This window comes from Terrapene carolina, unplaced genomic scaffold, assembly GCF_002925995.2.
Source record: "Terrapene carolina triunguis isolate 2854851 unplaced genomic scaffold, T_m_triunguis-2.0 Scaffold250, whole genome shotgun sequence".
In the NCBI taxonomy this organism is placed as follows: Eukaryota; Metazoa; Chordata; order Testudines; family Emydidae; genus Terrapene; species Terrapene triunguis.
Genome location: NW_020664601.1, coordinates 117,508 through 135,731, shown reverse-complemented (window position 1 = coordinate 135,731; position 18,224 = coordinate 117,508). Strand labels below are relative to the sequence as shown.

At 47.1% G+C, this 18,224-nt stretch overlaps 1 protein-coding gene across 1 annotated transcript in view; it reads right to left on the bottom strand.

The window, feature by feature from the left end:
• Window positions 1–15,248: 15,248 nt before the first annotated feature.
• SLC25A22 (solute carrier family 25 member 22) overlaps window positions 15,249–18,224 on the bottom strand; it is a 47,431-nt gene continuing 44,455 nt past the window's right edge. The window contains exon 9 of the mRNA XM_026657623.2: window positions 15,249–18,205. Within this exon, the coding sequence (XP_026513408.1) occupies window positions 18,052–18,205 (154 nt within the window). The 3' untranslated portion in view covers window positions 15,249–18,051. The remainder of the gene's footprint in view (window positions 18,206–18,224) is intronic.

The window sequence follows — 18,224 nt, the reverse complement described above, 5'->3', positions numbered from 1 at the left end:
TTAAAAAAGAAATGGATTTCCTAATCTAGCCATCTGTGTTTTTATCTCGTTAAAACCAGGTCTGTATTTCCAGCATGCTGCTGCCGCTCTCCCTTTCTAATCCGGTTTTAGGACAAATGCTAAACGTTCCCCCCAGAAATCACAGCGGAAATTCTCGGGAGCATCCTCAGCAATAATTATGCAATAGTGGTACCTCCTGCAAACCAAGCAAGCGAAGGAAATAAGCAAGTGACACAGAGCCATTCAGTTTGTCCATCTGGATTTTAGACACATGCAGCGCTCACACTTGTGTGAATGTCTCCCCTCGCTATCTGACCTTCAGGGAGCAAGGCTTGACATAGGAGAGCAGGGTTTGGAACGGAAGGCATTCAAAGTGAGCTCTCCTCTGCATTCACTGTTGTTTTGGCCAGACTGCCCTGCCTGTGTGGGTAGAGACAAATGCATCAATAGAGACAATTACTGGCAGTCCAAACACATTTGGCATGGCAGTCCCATGACCTCCCTCACACAGAGAACTGCAGAAATGAGCACACCCCTTTAACAGGCAGATCCAGATCTCTCTCTCTATATTCACCTGCATGCAAGCACTATCTTCCCCCCCCGCCCCCGCACACACACACACACACACACTCACACTGCCTTCCACAGACTCAGGCCTGTGTGCTCCTCTCTCCCTCCTTGGGTCTGGCATGTATGGAAGAGTAGGTGAGAAAAGCAGCAGCCCCTACCTTCTCTCCCCAGACTGTTGTTCGTACAAGTCACACCTTGGAAGCTGGATGTTCTGCAGAGAGGAGGGAGGGAGGACGGAAGAGGGAAAAAAAAAAAACTTGGGAGTTTCCCACAATGCATCATTGCAGTCTGCATGAAGCTGAGGAGATGAGATGGGAGGGAGAGTGGGCGGACCAATCAGAAGAGAGGGGCCAGGATGCTGGAGGAAGAAGGGACGCTGAGGACTGGCCAAGAGGGGGCAAATGGGGAGGTTAAGAGTGGGTCATCTCAGTCTCTTGAGTCCTCATTACTCCCCCAGGAATGTGGAATTCGGGTCACTGCCCCAGGAATCCTTTTCTTTCCCAGACCAGCTGATTGCTCGCAGCCAGGACTGGCTCTGTGGCTAGGAGCTCTCCCCACAGCACAGCGCTGAACTCCTGCCTGCCATGAGGAGCAGCAGCTGCTGCATTGTCTCTCTCCGTTTGGAATCGCAAGCGTGCTTGCAGCAAACTGGATTCCTTGTGGTGAAGAACACCGAGGGGGGGGTGGTGGTGGAGGAGGGTACATGGGAAGTGTTATTCTGGATTGCTCAATAAAACAGGACCCCTCATGGGTGTGTGAGTGTGAGTGAGAGAGAGAAGGGGATTTAATCCAGTTCATCAAAACTGGATCCCCCCCACCAAGGAAATGGATTCCCAAGTGTATATGCATGCTGGGGGCAGGGGATGCATTGCAATATGGATTGTCATATAAAACTAGGATTCCTAAGGGACAGTGTATGGGGGGAGGGGGTATCAAGGGAAGAAAGATTGCCAAGGGAGTGGCTGTGTGGGTAGAAATCTATTTGTTAAGGAAGGATGGATCAAAGCTCACCAAATGTGTGTGCGAGTAACCCCTCACTGCACGTCTGTGCAGGTGCATGTGTTTTTGTTTACTCCGTGGAAGGAAGAAGAAATCACATGGGATTGCTGTGCACTCTTTATGCTGGATTTATTCTGTGTCCAGGTCCCTTATCCGGCTCACTCACCCTCACCCCCTTCACCCAGAGAGCCTGACCCACGTACAGCAATACAAGTTTTGTAGGGTGGAGCCTGCTCCCACCTTCCTGACGAAAGCAGAGAGACTGTCCCGAACAAACCAATTCCAGGCTTTCCCCAAGACGCTCTGCTGGGCATTTTGCCAGCCATTTCCTAGACCTCCAGCCAGGCCCGCTGGATTCAGTCAGGCTGCTAGTTCCTTACCCTGACAATTGATTCTCAGTGTGTTAATTTAAAAAGCTCCCGGGGCCCTGGCACATAGCGCGTCGTGCGGGGACACTGTGGTTGTTTGCTTTAATAAGCATGAAACTGTGAGCCTGGGATTCCTGCTGTGATGTGATGGCATGGAGCATGGTGGGAGTCCTAACGAGCTGGGCCAACATTTCAATGGGAACCACAAGTGCTCAACGTCTTGGACTGTCAGCTCACTGCGTGAGACACGTACATACGGATTTAGGCAATTAACCACAGGCAGCCCAACTGGAAAATGTGGGCCTTGCTGTATTCCAGCCAAATAATGCACAGAACTGGCCCCTCCCAGCAGCTGGGAAATGGAAACTCTGCTTCTTACTGGTTCTACTTGGCTTCCTTGGTCACTGATGTCACCCTTTCTCAGCCAATAGGGGAGCTCCGGCAGGAATAGTGCCTGCCATCGGAGATAAGCATAGGGGAACATTTCCTTCTCTTTCCAAAGTGCTCAACCTCAAAATGGACAAAACTCATCCCAAGCATAAACACAAACAGCCTCAGAAACAACTCTGACATCATAATCAAAAAGGCTGACAAAGGAGGTGCTGTCGTCATCATGAATAAATTGGAATATGACCAAGAGGCTGCTAGACAGCTCTCTAATGCCACATTCTACAGGCCATTATCCTCTGATCCCACTGAGGATTACCTAAAGAAACTACACCATCTGCTAAAAAAACTCCCTGACAAAGCACAGGAACAAATCTGTACAGACACATGCCAAGAACTCCGACCAGGGGTATTCTATTTGCTACCCAAGATCCATAAACCTGGAAATCCTGGACGCCCCATCATCTCCGGCATTGGCACCCTAACAGCAGGATTGTCTGGCTACGTGGACTCTCGCCTCAGGCCCTACGCTACCAGCACTCCCAGCTATCTTCGAGACACCACTGACTTCCTGAGGAAACTACAATCCATCGGTGATCTTCCAGAAAACACCATCCTGGCCACTATGGATGTAGAAGCCCTCTACACCAATATTCCACACAAAGATGGACTACAAGCTATCAGGAACAGTATCGCCGATAATGTCACAGCTAACCTGGTGGCTGAACTTTGTGACTTTGTCCTCACCCACAACTATTTCACATGGATGAAGATACCTTTAAGCCATCTTTGTACCCACTGTATTCTAGGGCCTACCTGGCTCCCCGGATAAGTTAGAGCAGCCCCAGCCCTGGCATGCAGGAAGCAGAGATTAGCTGTAGTGCAGTGCAATCTGGCCATGACTCTTGACTAGTTCTGGTCCCAGTATAGAGCCCTTATACCAGCGCTACATCAGCTGGGAGTATCAACAGGGGCGCATTGCTATCCTCTTTCAGGCTCCTTTGCAGCATAAAAGGAACCTTAGCGTATCTGAGAATCAGTCAGGCCCATCAATGGCCCCTTGCTGGCCTGCATGTGCGTAGCTCTATGGTGTTTAGTGCCCAGTATTCATTACCTCTCACTCTTTCATAGGAAATACCTATAGATTGAATCTAGTGAGCATGTTCATCTGGCTTGCAGTTTTCTTACTCTGTTTTGGAGTTTGTTAGATTTATCAATAACAATATTTATAACAAAGAGGAAGATAGAGTGCTGAACACTAGGGGGAGAATAGCTTGAACAGTGTTTGCACCATTCGCATTTAGAAAATCCCTCTTTGTACCGCGAAGCATGGAAGAGCCTCTATAAATTAGATCAATTTCCTGCTGTTTTGAGAGTAGCCATAAGTGGGTCGCGCCTTGCTAATGTGAAGCGCAAAATAGCAAAGCATGGTGGAGCCCAGGAGTACAGATTCAGATCGAGATGGGCAAGGCGAAACCAGTGCTTCCCTCAAGGTCAGCAAAGAAGAAAGCCCCATGAGCTTAAAATGTATCTTAATTATGGTCTATGAAATCTACCTTCACAGCAGAATGAGGTACAAAATCTCAGATTGGTCAGAAGCCAGGTTGGGGGTTGAGTGCTAAGAGGCTGGGGTGCTGTGGAATGGTGACTCCCTCCCCATGCACTACTGCTGATCAATCTGTAAAAGCACCTGCCTCCTGGCTCCATAGGGCTCCTGCTAACTAGGAAACTGAGTTTTGACATGGTCGGAGCGGGAGAAGAGAGCAGCCCTGCCTTGACCACGTTAGACGGGACAACAACCATATAGATGGGGCTGTCAGAGAGAACACAATGCACTACAGTGTTCCCACAGTGGCTTGCGCAGAACTGATTTTCCAGGCAAACTCAGACAGTGGAAGGCTGTTTTTAAACCTCCTAGCACCTTGGGAAATTGTTATGAGCTGCATGAGGTTGGGTGGAACTTAATCCTGCTTCACTGAAGATCATGGGAATTTGGCCATTGCCATCCTTAGCTCACTGTAGCTTTTTGTTAAAAAGAGATGCTTCTGGACCCTCAGCCATTGGGAGGAGTGACACCTACCAATCGTGGACAGGAATTTGCTTGATGTTTCTGTAACGTGCCCAGCTGTCACAAGGATGGGCTGAATAGAAAGGCTTGTTTACAGGGGGCAATTTAGCCGTTTGTTGTAGTGGTCTAATTAACGGGATGTAGTTATACTAGTGTAACTCCTGACCAAGTATCCACACGAGGCGTTATACCAGTATATCTACAGCTGTATACTTAGACTGGTATAGTTATGCCACTTCCCCAGCTAGAGAAGCCTGAAATCCTTACCATCTGCAAAGGGGCTAGGATTGCAAACCTGCTATTCGGCAGCTGGCCAGAAGATGGCAGCCACACAGACAATGGACAGAAGCAGGGAATTTTTGTCAGAATGTATAAGGTGGCTTTGCTGCTTTAGGGGAGAGCTGCAGGGGTCATCACAGAGGAGGGAGAGAGATCTGACTCTGGTCTCGTGCCGCTGTACCCCCACTGACTTCTAGGAGCTACTCCTGATTCCCACTAGGGTAAATACGAGAAGGCTCACTGCCTTAAAATGAAGAGGCTGATTTGCCTCTGATGTCACAATGGTACCATGTCACAGCCCCACTGTCCAGGGGAGGAAGGGAGGCAAGGTGATGGCTAGGGAGTCTCCCACAGGGAGAGGGCAGAGCTGCAGCTCTGGGATATGGTCCAATCTCTCACAGTCACGTTTCCATAGAAGCGGAACACATCTTGTTTCACGCGGTACAATCTCGTAAGGAACCATGTCACGTGTTCATGGGCTGGCCGCACCCACCCACCGTGTAGAGTAACTTCCTGGCCAGGGTGAAAAGCGAGATGTCATTTTTTCTAGTGGATTTTTAGTTCTCTTGAAGGTGAGGGACTATAGCGCCACCTGGAGGCAAGCTGAGTGCAGGGCAGTGCTATGCCGCTATCCCTGCACAGGTTTGGAAATACACTTGTCTCAAACTGCACTGCCTCCTGCTATGCCAGTGTGGTGGTATTACTGCTACTACCGGTACGTCATCTCTAGGCAGCTAGGCTGATCCTCTTCAATCATGGATCTGCAAAGACTCCCTGCTTTCCTCGTCCTGCCTCCTTTTCCCTTTAGCATGACTTCCCTCCCACACACACTTGATTCTTGACCCAAAGCACCCCCCAATAGTGCACTACCGGGCCCTCACAAGCCAAGCTAATGCACCTCATTCTTGGGTTCAGCTTCTGATCCCAGTTACAATCCCACTTTTCTTTTTTCAAATGAAGCTATTCTCAATTTACACGAGTGTAACAGAGACCAGAATTTGGCCCATGATCAACAACATCCCCTTTTATTAGTAATACTAGGGTAGTATAGAGAGGCCCCAGCTGAGGCCAGGGCCCATTGTGCAAGGTGCTGTGCACAGTGAGAGACGGCCTCTGCCCTGACGAGTTTACAATCCATGTAGACAAGACAGACAAGAAGTTTGAGGGGGAAACAGAGTCACAGATATACCTTGCCCAGGGTCACACACTAGATCAGTGGCAGAGGCAAGAACAGAACCAGAGAGTCTCCTAACTCCTAGGCCTGTGTCCTGTCCACTAGACAGCACTGTCTCTCCACCTAGTCTCCTCCCTAGCATTAACTAAGTAGTTCATGCCTACTCATGGAGTGATTGGGATATGGTCAAAACTCTATAATGAGCTAGACAGACACACCACACTCATAGCACAGCAGGTATGTCCTGAATATTTTTATTAGCTACAGTTGTTCAAATCCCTACTTCTCTATCCCTCAGTTGGCTTTCCTGGACACTCAGACACAACCCCCCCCCCCCCCCCACCATGTAACAAAAGAACCAGCAGAAAAAGAAATACAAACACCTAATCATAGGCCAGCACCAATAGGGATGGGAAAGATGGGATAGCAAATGGGGTACTGAGCTGGGACTCGGGAGATTTGGGCTCAACTCCTGGCTCTACCACAGATACCCCCATGCCTCACTTCCCCATTGGTTAAATGAGAATATACTTTCCTACCTCACAGGTGTGTCTCAAAGTCGATTATCAACCAGAAGCACACAGATACTATGGCAATAGGACCAGATAAGCAGACAGATCGCATATCCCCCCCGAGCAACAGAGAGAATCCAGTTATATTTAGAATATTTATTTTACAAGACAATACACACACAAAATTACAATATTTTTAAAAACTCTTCAAATAGGAAAAAAAAATCTCCCCCTTAAAGCAGCAGTTTTTAAAACAGTACAGGTATGGCCCAGGATCCTACAGTAACAGGATACAATGTTATATGGTGTTATTGAAAAAACACCAAAAGTTGAGGACTGTACGCATTGAAGAGAACAGCAAAAGTTTAACACACACATGTAATGGTCAAACATTACTACACGGAACATGGAACTGAACCAGCTGGGTTTTAAATGATGGAATGTAGGTCTCCCCCTTTTAAACACCAAGAAATAAATAATGAATCTACACAGAAAATAGTCCAAACAGTCAAAACACTCTTAACCAAGATTAGTGTTGCTGAATGGGATAGGTTACATGGGGATCTATTGGTCTTTTCCATGTTCCTGATTAGCTACTGCTCAAGAACTACACCAAGAAAGTAAAGAGAACTGGAAATGAGAAGACGAGCTCTTCATTAGTAGAAGGTCCCAGGGCACGCTCAGAACAGCACGGAATCATGCCAGCATTGGGAATGCCAAACTTGACAAGAACCTAGCATAAAACAGCAAATATTAGCAAATTGGGCAACGACAAATTTTATAGCTCGGCTTCCTTAATGCCTCAGGAGCAGCAGATAGAACCTTGGACACCAAGCCACAGACACCAACAATGCACTCTACAGCTCGTTCACTTCATCACTGCGACGCCACATAGAGGGCCACATTTGGGGAGGAAAGACGGGTGATGCAAACAGAGGGGGATTTTATGCTGCTGGTCCCCTTAGCGCTGTCCAATGCAATGGAAGGACTCTCATGGACTTCATGTGGGCTTTGGAAGGATCACATATTCAGCTTTCCCTTCCAAGGTGGGGGGGAAAATGTCAGAACAAAAAGAGAAAAAACAAATACACACACTGTAAATACAGTGCAGAGCTGTGCAAACCCTGACACATACACAAAGTGTGCACGCAGATTGTACCCGCACACAGCTGGCCAATTCTGCCTTCGCACATACCTTCACCTCCCGTTCATTGGACGCATCTACTGTGCATGAAGTGGATGTGTGCCATGTGCCTGGATTCCTGCAAGGGATAGGAAAGCCTTCCAGGCACAAGCAGGGCCAAAGGAAAAGCGTCTAACCAAAAGGCATGCTTGTCTTGCACATCCTCTCCTTGGATTTGCTCATGTCATTACTTTATTTCAGCAAGGAAAATATCCCTTCCTTTCTCCCACACGGGTTTGATCCAAAGCCCATTGTAGTTGGCGGGAGTCTTTCCAGGGACTGCAGCAGGCTTTGGATGAGGCCTCACAATTTGTGCCCTGCACCCATGTCACTGTCCGGCCTACTCCTGATTTGCCGGGTGTCTAGTTTTTGTCAAGAACGGTCATGTTTTTCTAGCTTTTTATGGATCGCTCCACTATAGCAAATCCCAAGCCTGCCTCGTCTCAGTCTAGTCTAGGAACAGCAACACTTAGCACTTGTAGGCAGCACTTTCCAAACAGAAGCTAATTCAGTCTCAACTGTGAGGTAGGAGAAATGATCTATTTTACCAGTGAAAAAAAGGGCAGGCAGCAAGTTTAAGTGACCTGACCAAGATCACAGAGGGAGGGAAGTGTCAGAGCTGAGATTACAGTTTATAAATTCCTGGCTCTTGGGCCAATGATCAGACCACTCCTTGCCTCCCAAACTGTCTGAAGCAACGGTGGGATGTCTAGCACTTTTCAGGGAAGGTCACCACACACAAATGGACACATGCAAACCACTGGCTTTGTGTGGAAGTGGTTTTCTTTAATTGTACCTTCATCAATGGGCATTTTCCAGTGTTTGTAGGATCCAGGAATGAAGAGTGTGACAGGGCCAGAATAGTATGGGAACAAAATTTCTTCTCTGAAGAAATTAAAGACCCACTGATATTAGTCTCCAGAAAAGGCTGTGATGCAGTTGTGCCTTTAAATGATAGTCTCAGGACTCGCTGCTTCCCTTCCAGAATTGCAACTCTAGAGCAGCCACTGGCTGATATTAAACAGAGTGACCTGTCCAGAGGGAGCAGTCTCTCTCCAGAGGGTTTGTGCTCTAGCTCAGAAGCATACAGACTCTTGGACAGCCAGTCAGAGAATAGAGCACATTTAGCATGAAGGGTTTGGGGGAAGAGGACTCCAAATATCCGAGCCTGCTGCGCACACCCTCATTCAAAATATTTGCTCCAGATACCAAGGGCAGCAGCACTTCTGCTGTCCCTCAGGCACAGCCGCACACATAAGGTACAGGACATTTTGTTGAGGTCCCCGATTCTTAGGAAACAAATAGGCCTGCCTCAAAGAGCTTAGTGCATGGCACATACAGTAGGGTAGGAGGGAGTGAAGTCCTGTTTCCATGGAAACAGGAGTCTGCTCCAGTTCCTGAGAGAAATCAATTCTACTCTGAACCAGAAAGCATTTTGTGTCTGGCTTAGTTAATTCGTCTGGGGCCAGGTTGAAAGCTCTGGAGGATGGAGTCCCCCTGTTTACCCGCAGCGTTCCTCAAAGGCAGCTTTGGAGCTCAATTTTTACTGTCACCTTAGTGGAGGCCAAGCCTGCAGGGCCGAAAGGTCATGGAACCCAGGGTATCATTCCAGGTATCACGTTAGTCACCTTCGCCTGAGGCTCAACATGGTCCCCAAAAGCCATGAAAATGGGAGAAGGACGGGGCCCCTTCCACACCAAAGCATGAGTCAAGGAGAATCAAGCTGTAGGAGGGAGAAAAGTGAATCCAAACACACACGCTCATATACCCCCGACTCCCAACACATACGGCCCACGGCTCCTTCCTGTGATGTGGCGGATTCAGATAGTGGACTCCAGGCTCAGAGAGGGATGAGCGTAGGCAACAGTCAGTTGTAGCACAAAACACACAGTCCATGTAAGCTAGCAATACACTGAATAGAAATCCAGACCATCTTGCTCGTGGGCGAGACCTCCTATCACTGAGCCCCGAAATATTCCAAATAGGTTATGGCGTATGAGTAACTTGAGGAAAAAGGTCTTCCGCTGCACACAAACCTACATTGATAGTATAGCTCACCCCATCCTAGAGATGGACAGCAAAACATCCCCTTCTCTTGTGCCAGCCTGCTTCCCTCACACACGTGCCAGGGGAAGACTGGTTATCCTTTGAGGGGTCCATTTAGTGAAAGCCTTTGTACCTGCCCTTGCTGCTTCCTGTCAGACTCCGGTCCCTAGGATCATCAGTACCAAAGTAGAGCTTCCTAGATGTGTCCCCCTCTGGCACCCACAGAAACCAAAGGCAAAACATCCAGGAGCAGGACAGAACCAATAACACAGGGCATCTGGCCCTCAAGCCTGGACCCATTAACACAAGCTTTGCCACTCCCCAGTGTTGGCAGGATCAAACCCTTGGCTGCTATAGCAAAGGCTTCTTCAGAGTCATGTCTTTTTAGTCCCTTCTATACACCTCCTCTCAGGCTGTATAGCCAGTCCTCCTCCTCCTCTCTGTGCAGAGCCTCTTCTGCAGATCCCCTCGTTTCAGCTTCCCTATGCCGCATTATATACTCCCTCCACATTCCCCCCTCCAACTGCCATCAGGTCCCTTTCACACAATCCCCCCCTTTACTTCTCTCCCTGTGCCCTTGTATTCACTACTCCCCTCTTTCAATCAGAAGTTTTCACAGACTCCCCCAGCTTCTATGGGCCTCATTTTCAGAGAGGCTGAATAGAGCTGGTCAAAAGTTTTCCATTAAAAAAAAAAAAACCACACCACCACCACCCACACCCCAAACACAAACAAAGTTTTTCACTAAGTGTCCATGGAAAATTTAATCATTTTGTAAAAAATAAAATAAAATGCCCCCAAATCTAACTATTTCATCCAAAGAAGAAAACATTTCAGTTCGGGTATGCTGCCATGGTGCCTCATGGAGCTGTAGTTTGATTTCCTCATGTCCCCTTTCTCCTCTGTGAGCCAGGCTCTTCAGCCATACTAAATCTCCCATGATGTACCCTGGCCAAGGGCTCCTATGATGCACCCAGCTCTCCTTACCATGAGGAGAGACTGGTGTATCATTGGAGATGCAGTGATACCAAGAAGCCCAGTCTCTACAGGACAATGGGAGCATGAGGCACTCAAACTATGACTCCCATGAGGCACCATGGCAACATTTTCAAACCAAAATATTTTGTCCCTTCCCCCCCTCCCCCTGACTAAAAAGTCTCAGTTTTCCATGGGGAAAAAAGCCCATTCTGACCAGCTCTAGTGCTGAACCTTCAACCTTAGAGTTAATGGGAACGGCAGGTACCAAGTGCCACTGAACATCAGAATCCTTCTGTAGCCATCCCCATCCTCATCCTCCAAAAAAAACCTTTTCTACCATCACCAGATTCAAGCCCCATGACTGCCCCCCCCTCCAATTTTCTCGGTGCCTCTTCCAGTTCCTGCTCACGTGCCATGTACCATGGCCTCAGTTTGTTATTAACCTGCACTCATGTGGCTGCTTTAAAAAAAAAAAAAAAAAAAAAAAAAAAAACCAAAGGCCCACTTTTTGATAAAACAAAACAAAAAAAAAAAATTAAAAAAAAAAAAAAAAAAAAAAAAATCAAGCCAATGGCTCTCTTTTTGGTGAGTGCACAACAACAAAACACAAATTTAACATGTCACACGCCTCACAAAGTCCACTGGGGACAACAGCACACACGTCCTACAAAAGCCCATAGACAGCCTGAGGTTCCCAAAAGCATCAGCACTATTTGCAGGCCGGTCAACAGTTTGCTCTGCTCTCTCTGAACTTTGCAGGAATGCAAGAGATTTCACACCCTGTACATCTGATTAGTTAGGAATGGACGAGACTAAGGACAAGTGAACATCAGGCTAGAGTGGAATATCCCAGCTGGTCTCTTTACGGTGACTTAGAGAACCTATTGCAAACAATCTGTACATCCAGAAGAAGCAATGGCTACATATTGCAGATTTAAAAAAAAAATAAAATAAAAAATTATTTCTGCCTTGTGCATGTTAATTGCAAAGTAAAGGCCAGATCCTCAGCTGATGTAAAATTAGCATGGCTCCATTCTGGCTATCACATTATCCTTCTTGCATCCGGTCAGGTTTCCCCAAGACACATGAATCCATATTATTTAATTGGGCCTGAATGCTCAGTTCAATTCATATTTGAAGAACAGTCAACCCTTCTTATAATACCCATAAGCTGCATTCTGTAGTACCTTCCAGCCGATGATCTCAAGAGACAAATGGATTAAGCCTCACCATGTCTGCAAGGTAGGCAAGGATTCTTCCCCATCTCACTGGGGCACTTGAATTAGCAGCAGAGCCAGGTGGATCCCAGAATTCCCATCTCCCATTCCTGTGATTAGCCACTACACCACACTCACTCACCCTTAGGGGTCAGTTACAAACCACCTCACCTGATTCTATCATTTAGTCTAAAAAGTCTACTGACAAAGGAGACTAATCTGTTCAAGATGCCTATGCTCAGGGCACATCACGCAGATGAACTGTATACAATGAAGCTACGACTGTTGCAGTGGCCACAGTTGATGGAAACTGAAGCATTCAGCCACTATAATGCTGTGACCTCTGCTTTGTTTTTTTCCATACGTCGTGGGATTCTGGCCTTCAATGATTCACTGAACTGCAAGGATCTTACACTGCCTGGCATTAAGGGCCTGTCTACATTGGGCAGATTTGCTAACTGCTTTCAAGTCGGTACAGCTAAATCGGTTTTAAAACCCGATCAGAGCAGTAGCCTTGACCACTTGGCCTTCTAACTGGGTCAGGCTGCCTTAACTGCTTCAGTCCAGGGCTATGCAATGGTTCCTGACTATTTCATAAAAAAAAGTTGGTCTAGCTGAACTGGTTAGACAATTTCTCCAGTGTAGACAGCCCTTGTGGTGTCAGCCACAGGCAGAGCTGGATGGCAAAAGCAGCCTGACAGACTCCCACTGCTGCATGCACTACAAAAGGTCACTGTAGTGGAACAAAGGGGTAATAGATCTGGACTACAGATCTTGGCTCAGAGGTTTTTGGAGCCAATGCCCTCATGTTTGCCTTTGGATTTTGTAATTGTGTCCTGATAGGCCAAACCCCTTGGCCTCTACTGCAAGGCTTAGGGCAGACATTGGGACATCCATGGGTCCCCGTTCCAACAAAACACCTGAAGTAGAGTATCATGGGGCACGAGGCTCTGCATGCATACACAGCTAGGTGATCAGCAACTAGCGCTCCCAAAAGCTATTTGGAAAAAAGCCACAGGCACCCTCGATCATGGGCCACAACAAGGCAGTTAAAGGGAGCAGAAATCCATGTCAAAGCACCACCTCAAAACGCAAAGTTATCTTGCTGATCACTAGCACTGGTCCACACATCATGCTTTTCCTCTTCTCCTACTATGGAGACCCTTTTCCTGCTGACTCCAGGAACTCCGAATGGCGAGGACAGTGTCAGATCTCCTAGGAGAGTCACAATTACCAGTCAGCTTAGCCTGCAGGATGCTCATTACAGCTCTGTCCAGGTGAGTCTGCATTTTGAGAGACTAAATTATTTCTGTGTCTGTGTTTCCCACACCACCTCTTAGCTACTCTGAGACCTCTGCAAGGGAAATACTCAAACCTGCTAGGTCTAAACACTGGCTTTTGTTAATGGGGTCCCAAGCCAAAGTCTTGGCTGTCAGGATCCCAGCCACGTCTATTAGTTATAAATTTAGGACCAACATTTCCGAAAGTAGCCTGATTTTAGGTGCCTACTTTGAGATGTCGTGAGCCAAATTTCCAGAGGCACCGAACACCACTGACTTCAATTAGAATTTGGGGTGCTCAGCTCTTCCAAAAAAACTCAGGCCCAAAGCACCTGAGGTTGGGCACCCAAGGACGAGCAGCCAAAATCAGAGGTCACTTCTGAAAATTTTAGTCTTCCTGTTTCTGAGATGGAAAGAAACAAACTAAAGACGACTCACAGTGCAGCTCACATGGACCTGGAAGTGCATATCATATCAGAAAGGGACAATAGCAGGCACGTCCTACAAGAGTAACAGGCTGGGCATTCTATGCCCGCGCACAAGCATATTCCACAGAAACACCAGTATCAGAGGTTTAACACCCCCTTGGAATCTTCAAGAGGTTGTTCCAAGGAATCAATTTTTAGGTCTAATTATCACAGACACTGATCTCCCTCTTGCAACAGGTAATCTCTTTAGGAGCATTCAGCTTCAACACACTAGTGTGCTTCTGTTTGAGCCCCTGAGCCAGCCAGTGTTGCAACCTCAAATCAAGTTCCCAACCAGAACAGCAGTTGCCAGCAGAATCACCAGGAAATAAAGTCAGGGGGATCATGGGAAATAGATCGCCTCTTTCTCATGCAGAAAAAAACATCAGCATTTCTGCATTCTAGTCCTCCACTGCTGGAGTGACAGGAGACGATCTCCAGGGAAACACGGATGTGAGCACGTCCTTTTAAACATACAGCATTAAATACATTTTAAAGAGTCTCCCCTCCCCTGTACCGGTCTCAAACCCTGCCCCAGGCCTCTCCCTCCCCAACAGGCAGAACACACTGCTGAAAGCTGTAGCGCACACACCCATACAACAATGGTGCCAGACACATGCTTTGCTGGGTTCATGAAGCCAGTGAAAAGGGGATTTGGGTATAAACCCAACATTCCTGGCTTCCAGAGGGTTTGGGCATGTTCTGAAAACCCTGTGAGACGTGGGCCTGCAAGCTCCCTGCTGGGTCATAGGGTGGTACTCGATCTGACACTGGAATGAAGATACAGGACTCCCCTTGAACTCTTTACCCTGATCCTGCTCGCCTCCTTCAGGCAAAGTTTTGCAGGGATGGGAGCTGCACTCCTGCCTGCTATTAATCCAGACTCAGGCCCTTAACAGGGGTGGGTTCTGCACTTGGGCTTGGCAAGGTGACCACAGGGTGTTAGCTAGTCATTGAGCACTGCAGTTCCCCAATGGCCCTAGCTACACCACCTGCAAGGAAGTGCTGGCCCTTTTGGTAATGCCCAGTGTGAAGGGGGTGGGGCAGGGTGTACGGAACTAACAGGGAGTCACGCTTCTGTTAAATGGAAACTTCTACAGTTTGGTCTCTAGAGCTGCACTAAGGCCTTGTTCACATGGGGATATTAACCACTGCTGCCAAGCCCTAGCATACACATGATCTACACCAGTGCAGCTGATTCCACTGTAATCAATGGGCTACAGCTGCCAATACCAACACTGACCACTCCCCTCCACAGCTGGAATTATCAGAACAAACAGAGGCACCTGCAGCATTCATGGGTGGCACCAGGCAGCCCTGCCAGGAAGGGACAGGGCTGGGGGGGGGGGGGGGGGGGGGGAGGAGGGGTTTATTAAATGCTAACATAAGAGTTTCTGACTTGACAGGTTGCAGGGTCACCAGCTAGAAACAGTTACTGCAGCAAAGCCAGGGGCCCCCCCTTTGAAATTCCAGGTCTCAGGCAGATGCAATTGCTCCTGATTTAAAGGACGGACCTGTAAAATTCTGAAGTCTCTAGGCACTAAAGATGACTCATCACTAGGCTGGAGCAGTGCGAGTTCGTCAGCACCAAGAACTTCAGGTCACAAAGGCCCCGTGCTGACATACCGCACAGGGCTCACTGTGTGCAATCATTCTGCTGAAATTTAAAAATAAAAAACCGGGGGGGGGGGGGGGAAGAGAAAGAGAGAAAGGGATATTTCCATGGATTTTGTCGGAGGCCATAAAGCAGCATTTTCCAGGCCCTTTTCCGTGCCCAATAACCATGGCAACAACATTACTGGTCCACATCGCAGTGTGAACCCAAATGGGAGCAAAGCAGACAGCTGGGAGCACAGATATCCATAATAAGAGCAGCATATCTTAGGGGGAGAGGCTGCTTCAAACCTGTATTTGCCACGGAGCTCTTCATTTCTTTCTGACAAACGTTTACTGGCAATGTATTTTTAACCCCAAATTGTAAGTCTCATACACAATAATATATTGGCAGCGGGGGGAAATCACTATTGGAACATTAAAATTTTGTCAAGAAATGCAAAGGACTGTTCAAAAAACGAGGCTGGTGTTCCTTTTGGATTCTTTGTGATGTATAGAGAAGGCCTGGTTTTAAAGAGGAGGAGAAGGTCACTTGCTCTTTACCTTTTAAATATAAGGAATTTCAGCTCTTGGGTTTCCCTGGTCTTGCTGGATGACATCTGGGAAGCGAGTGGGATGTTAGTCTGTGCTCTCATACCATAACTGACGGGGTTAAACAAAACCTTCCTTTCTCCAAAATGTAAGTTAGTCGTTAACATTAAATAGAGGTTAACACAAAGAAAAAAGTTTGAACTAGTGACTAGAAATCCCCTCTTATCAACTGTCCAACTTTCACTCTCGTGGGACACCACCATTTCACTAATTCTCCTACCATCACTCTTCCAGACTAGATGGGGATCTGAACCTTGCACGCAAAAATCAAGCAGAAAAAAAAAAAAATCCTTAAAAAAAAAAAAAAACACAACAAAAACTTCCTACACCTTTCAGGCCTTCATTATATATCATAAAGCAGGAGAAGAGTCACCCTATGGAAGAAAAAGAAAAGCTTTTCTTTAAGTGCAACTCAGAAAAATCCAGAGCGACACAAGCATCATCGTACTGATCACAAAAGATTGTTATGAATAGAGAGGTCATCTATGCAGATTCCCTTCTCTACATAGATAGTCATTTTTTATGTCTCACACAGGCAAAAGTGAGAACTTAGCTGTGTAACAACCTCCTCTACATTAAAAGGTACATGATCAGGACAATTGGCCTCCAATTTAGGTTTTACAAAGAAAAAGAGTGTTGAAATACATAGCGATTTCAACTGTTTTTTTTAATTATTCTTCATCTGCTGTGTCTGAAACACAAACAGCACCATGATGCTAGTGATGGGGAAGCAGAAAGTGAAACTGACTAGTTTAGTTTACATGTTGAAATGGAATGAAGTGCAGTAATAAAGCAAACCAGATTTTCAGTTCTTTCCCTTGTGACAATTCAAAGTGATATTGTGAATATAGATAAAGAAAAGGTTTGGGGTTTTTTAAAACATTAGTGTCCCTTTAACAGAATTTGCACATGTCTAGGGTTGCCAGCCTGTTATCCAGTCAATGACCACCTCCTCAAAGTGAGCAGTAAGTCTGGCTATCGTCCTCAATCCCACAACTGGACACACACAGGCAGGCTCTTGTGCCGGCGTGGATCCAACTGGAGTCATACTGCCTCTGTATGTACTTCAGAGAAAACATCATAGCAAAACCAGACCTGGCCTTTGAGAGGCAAATCATATGGAATTAGGTCCCTGTGGAAATAAAACAGATGCCCTGGCCTCATTTCTTTTCCACAACCCAATTTTGGTCTGGATAAAGAAGTTGGCAACTCAATCCCCAAGGACATTGAGCCAGATCCTCAGTTGGTGTAAACTATCATAGTCCCGCTGATTTCAATAGAGCTCATGGACGTCAAAGGATCTACGACCATTTAAACCAGCGGAGGATCTGGCCTATCCTGATCTTTAACCAAAAGGCCTGACTCTGAGACCATCTTTTTAAGTGACCCTTTGCGAGTGCAAACAACCACAGGAAAGGAGAGGAACGCATCTTAGAGACAGGCCAAAAGACACACAGCCAGTACTCTGGGTAGAGTAACTGCTTGACACATCAGAGCTGGGCTGATTTAAGGAATGTAATTGGATTTGTTTTTCCCTGTATAAATAAAAAGTTGATCCCATGTCATGACATTCTCCCCTCTCCCGCCTGTAGCTCGTAGCTAAACACTGATGCACCTGAAGCCATTCACACACGATCCCACGGACATCCTCTTTCAGAGCAGATGCGTTGCAAATACGTGCAGCATACATCTCCCCCCCAAAGGCCCCATGGCCCCTATTTAGGAGGGAAGTTCCTTTGATTAAAATAAAATAAAACAAATAAACAAACAAAAACACCTTCCCACTCCTCTGATCTCCAAGAAGTTCATCCAAGTCCAGCTGATTTTAGGGGGGTTTCAGGACAAGTCCTTATAAAGAAACTTTTTGATTCTGGCATCTACCTGCTTCCTCTATTGACAATACCTTTTAGAAGGTGTGCTGGGGCCTTGTCTTCCCAGAAGCCTGGCACACCAGAAGAGGGACTGGGGGAACAAAGTCTGGTTCTTTTGCTCCTTTCTTGACTATCTGGTAATTCAAAGGGTGTGGTCGGTTTCTTCCCCCCCCCCCACACTGCTGGGAGAAGGTCCGGGGTCTGTGAGCCCAGTCTGTGCTAACCAGTGTCTTTAAGAATGACAATTAAAAATAATAGATATGCATAATTAAGTATTGTCCTGGAGGGCTGGATGGGGTGGGGGCATATCGAGAGGTGGAAGGGACTTTTTGTTTGGAGACGACCTTCACCCTCGAGGTTGCTGCTTTAACCCTTTGTGCTGTTGCTCGGACACCATCAACGACGAATGCTGGATGAATTCTGACCAGCAGCGAGTGCGCGCGAGGGTTAATCCCGGCGCTTCGGAAGCATGTCTAGGAAGAATTCCGCGATGCCTATGAAATAGATGACTTGTGCGATGCCGAAGAGTGGGGCAATGACCAAGGCTCTGCAGTACGCCCCCTTCAGGAAGGCCAGGGGCCCTTCCTTCTGCCAGATTTTCCTACAGAGGGACAGAGACA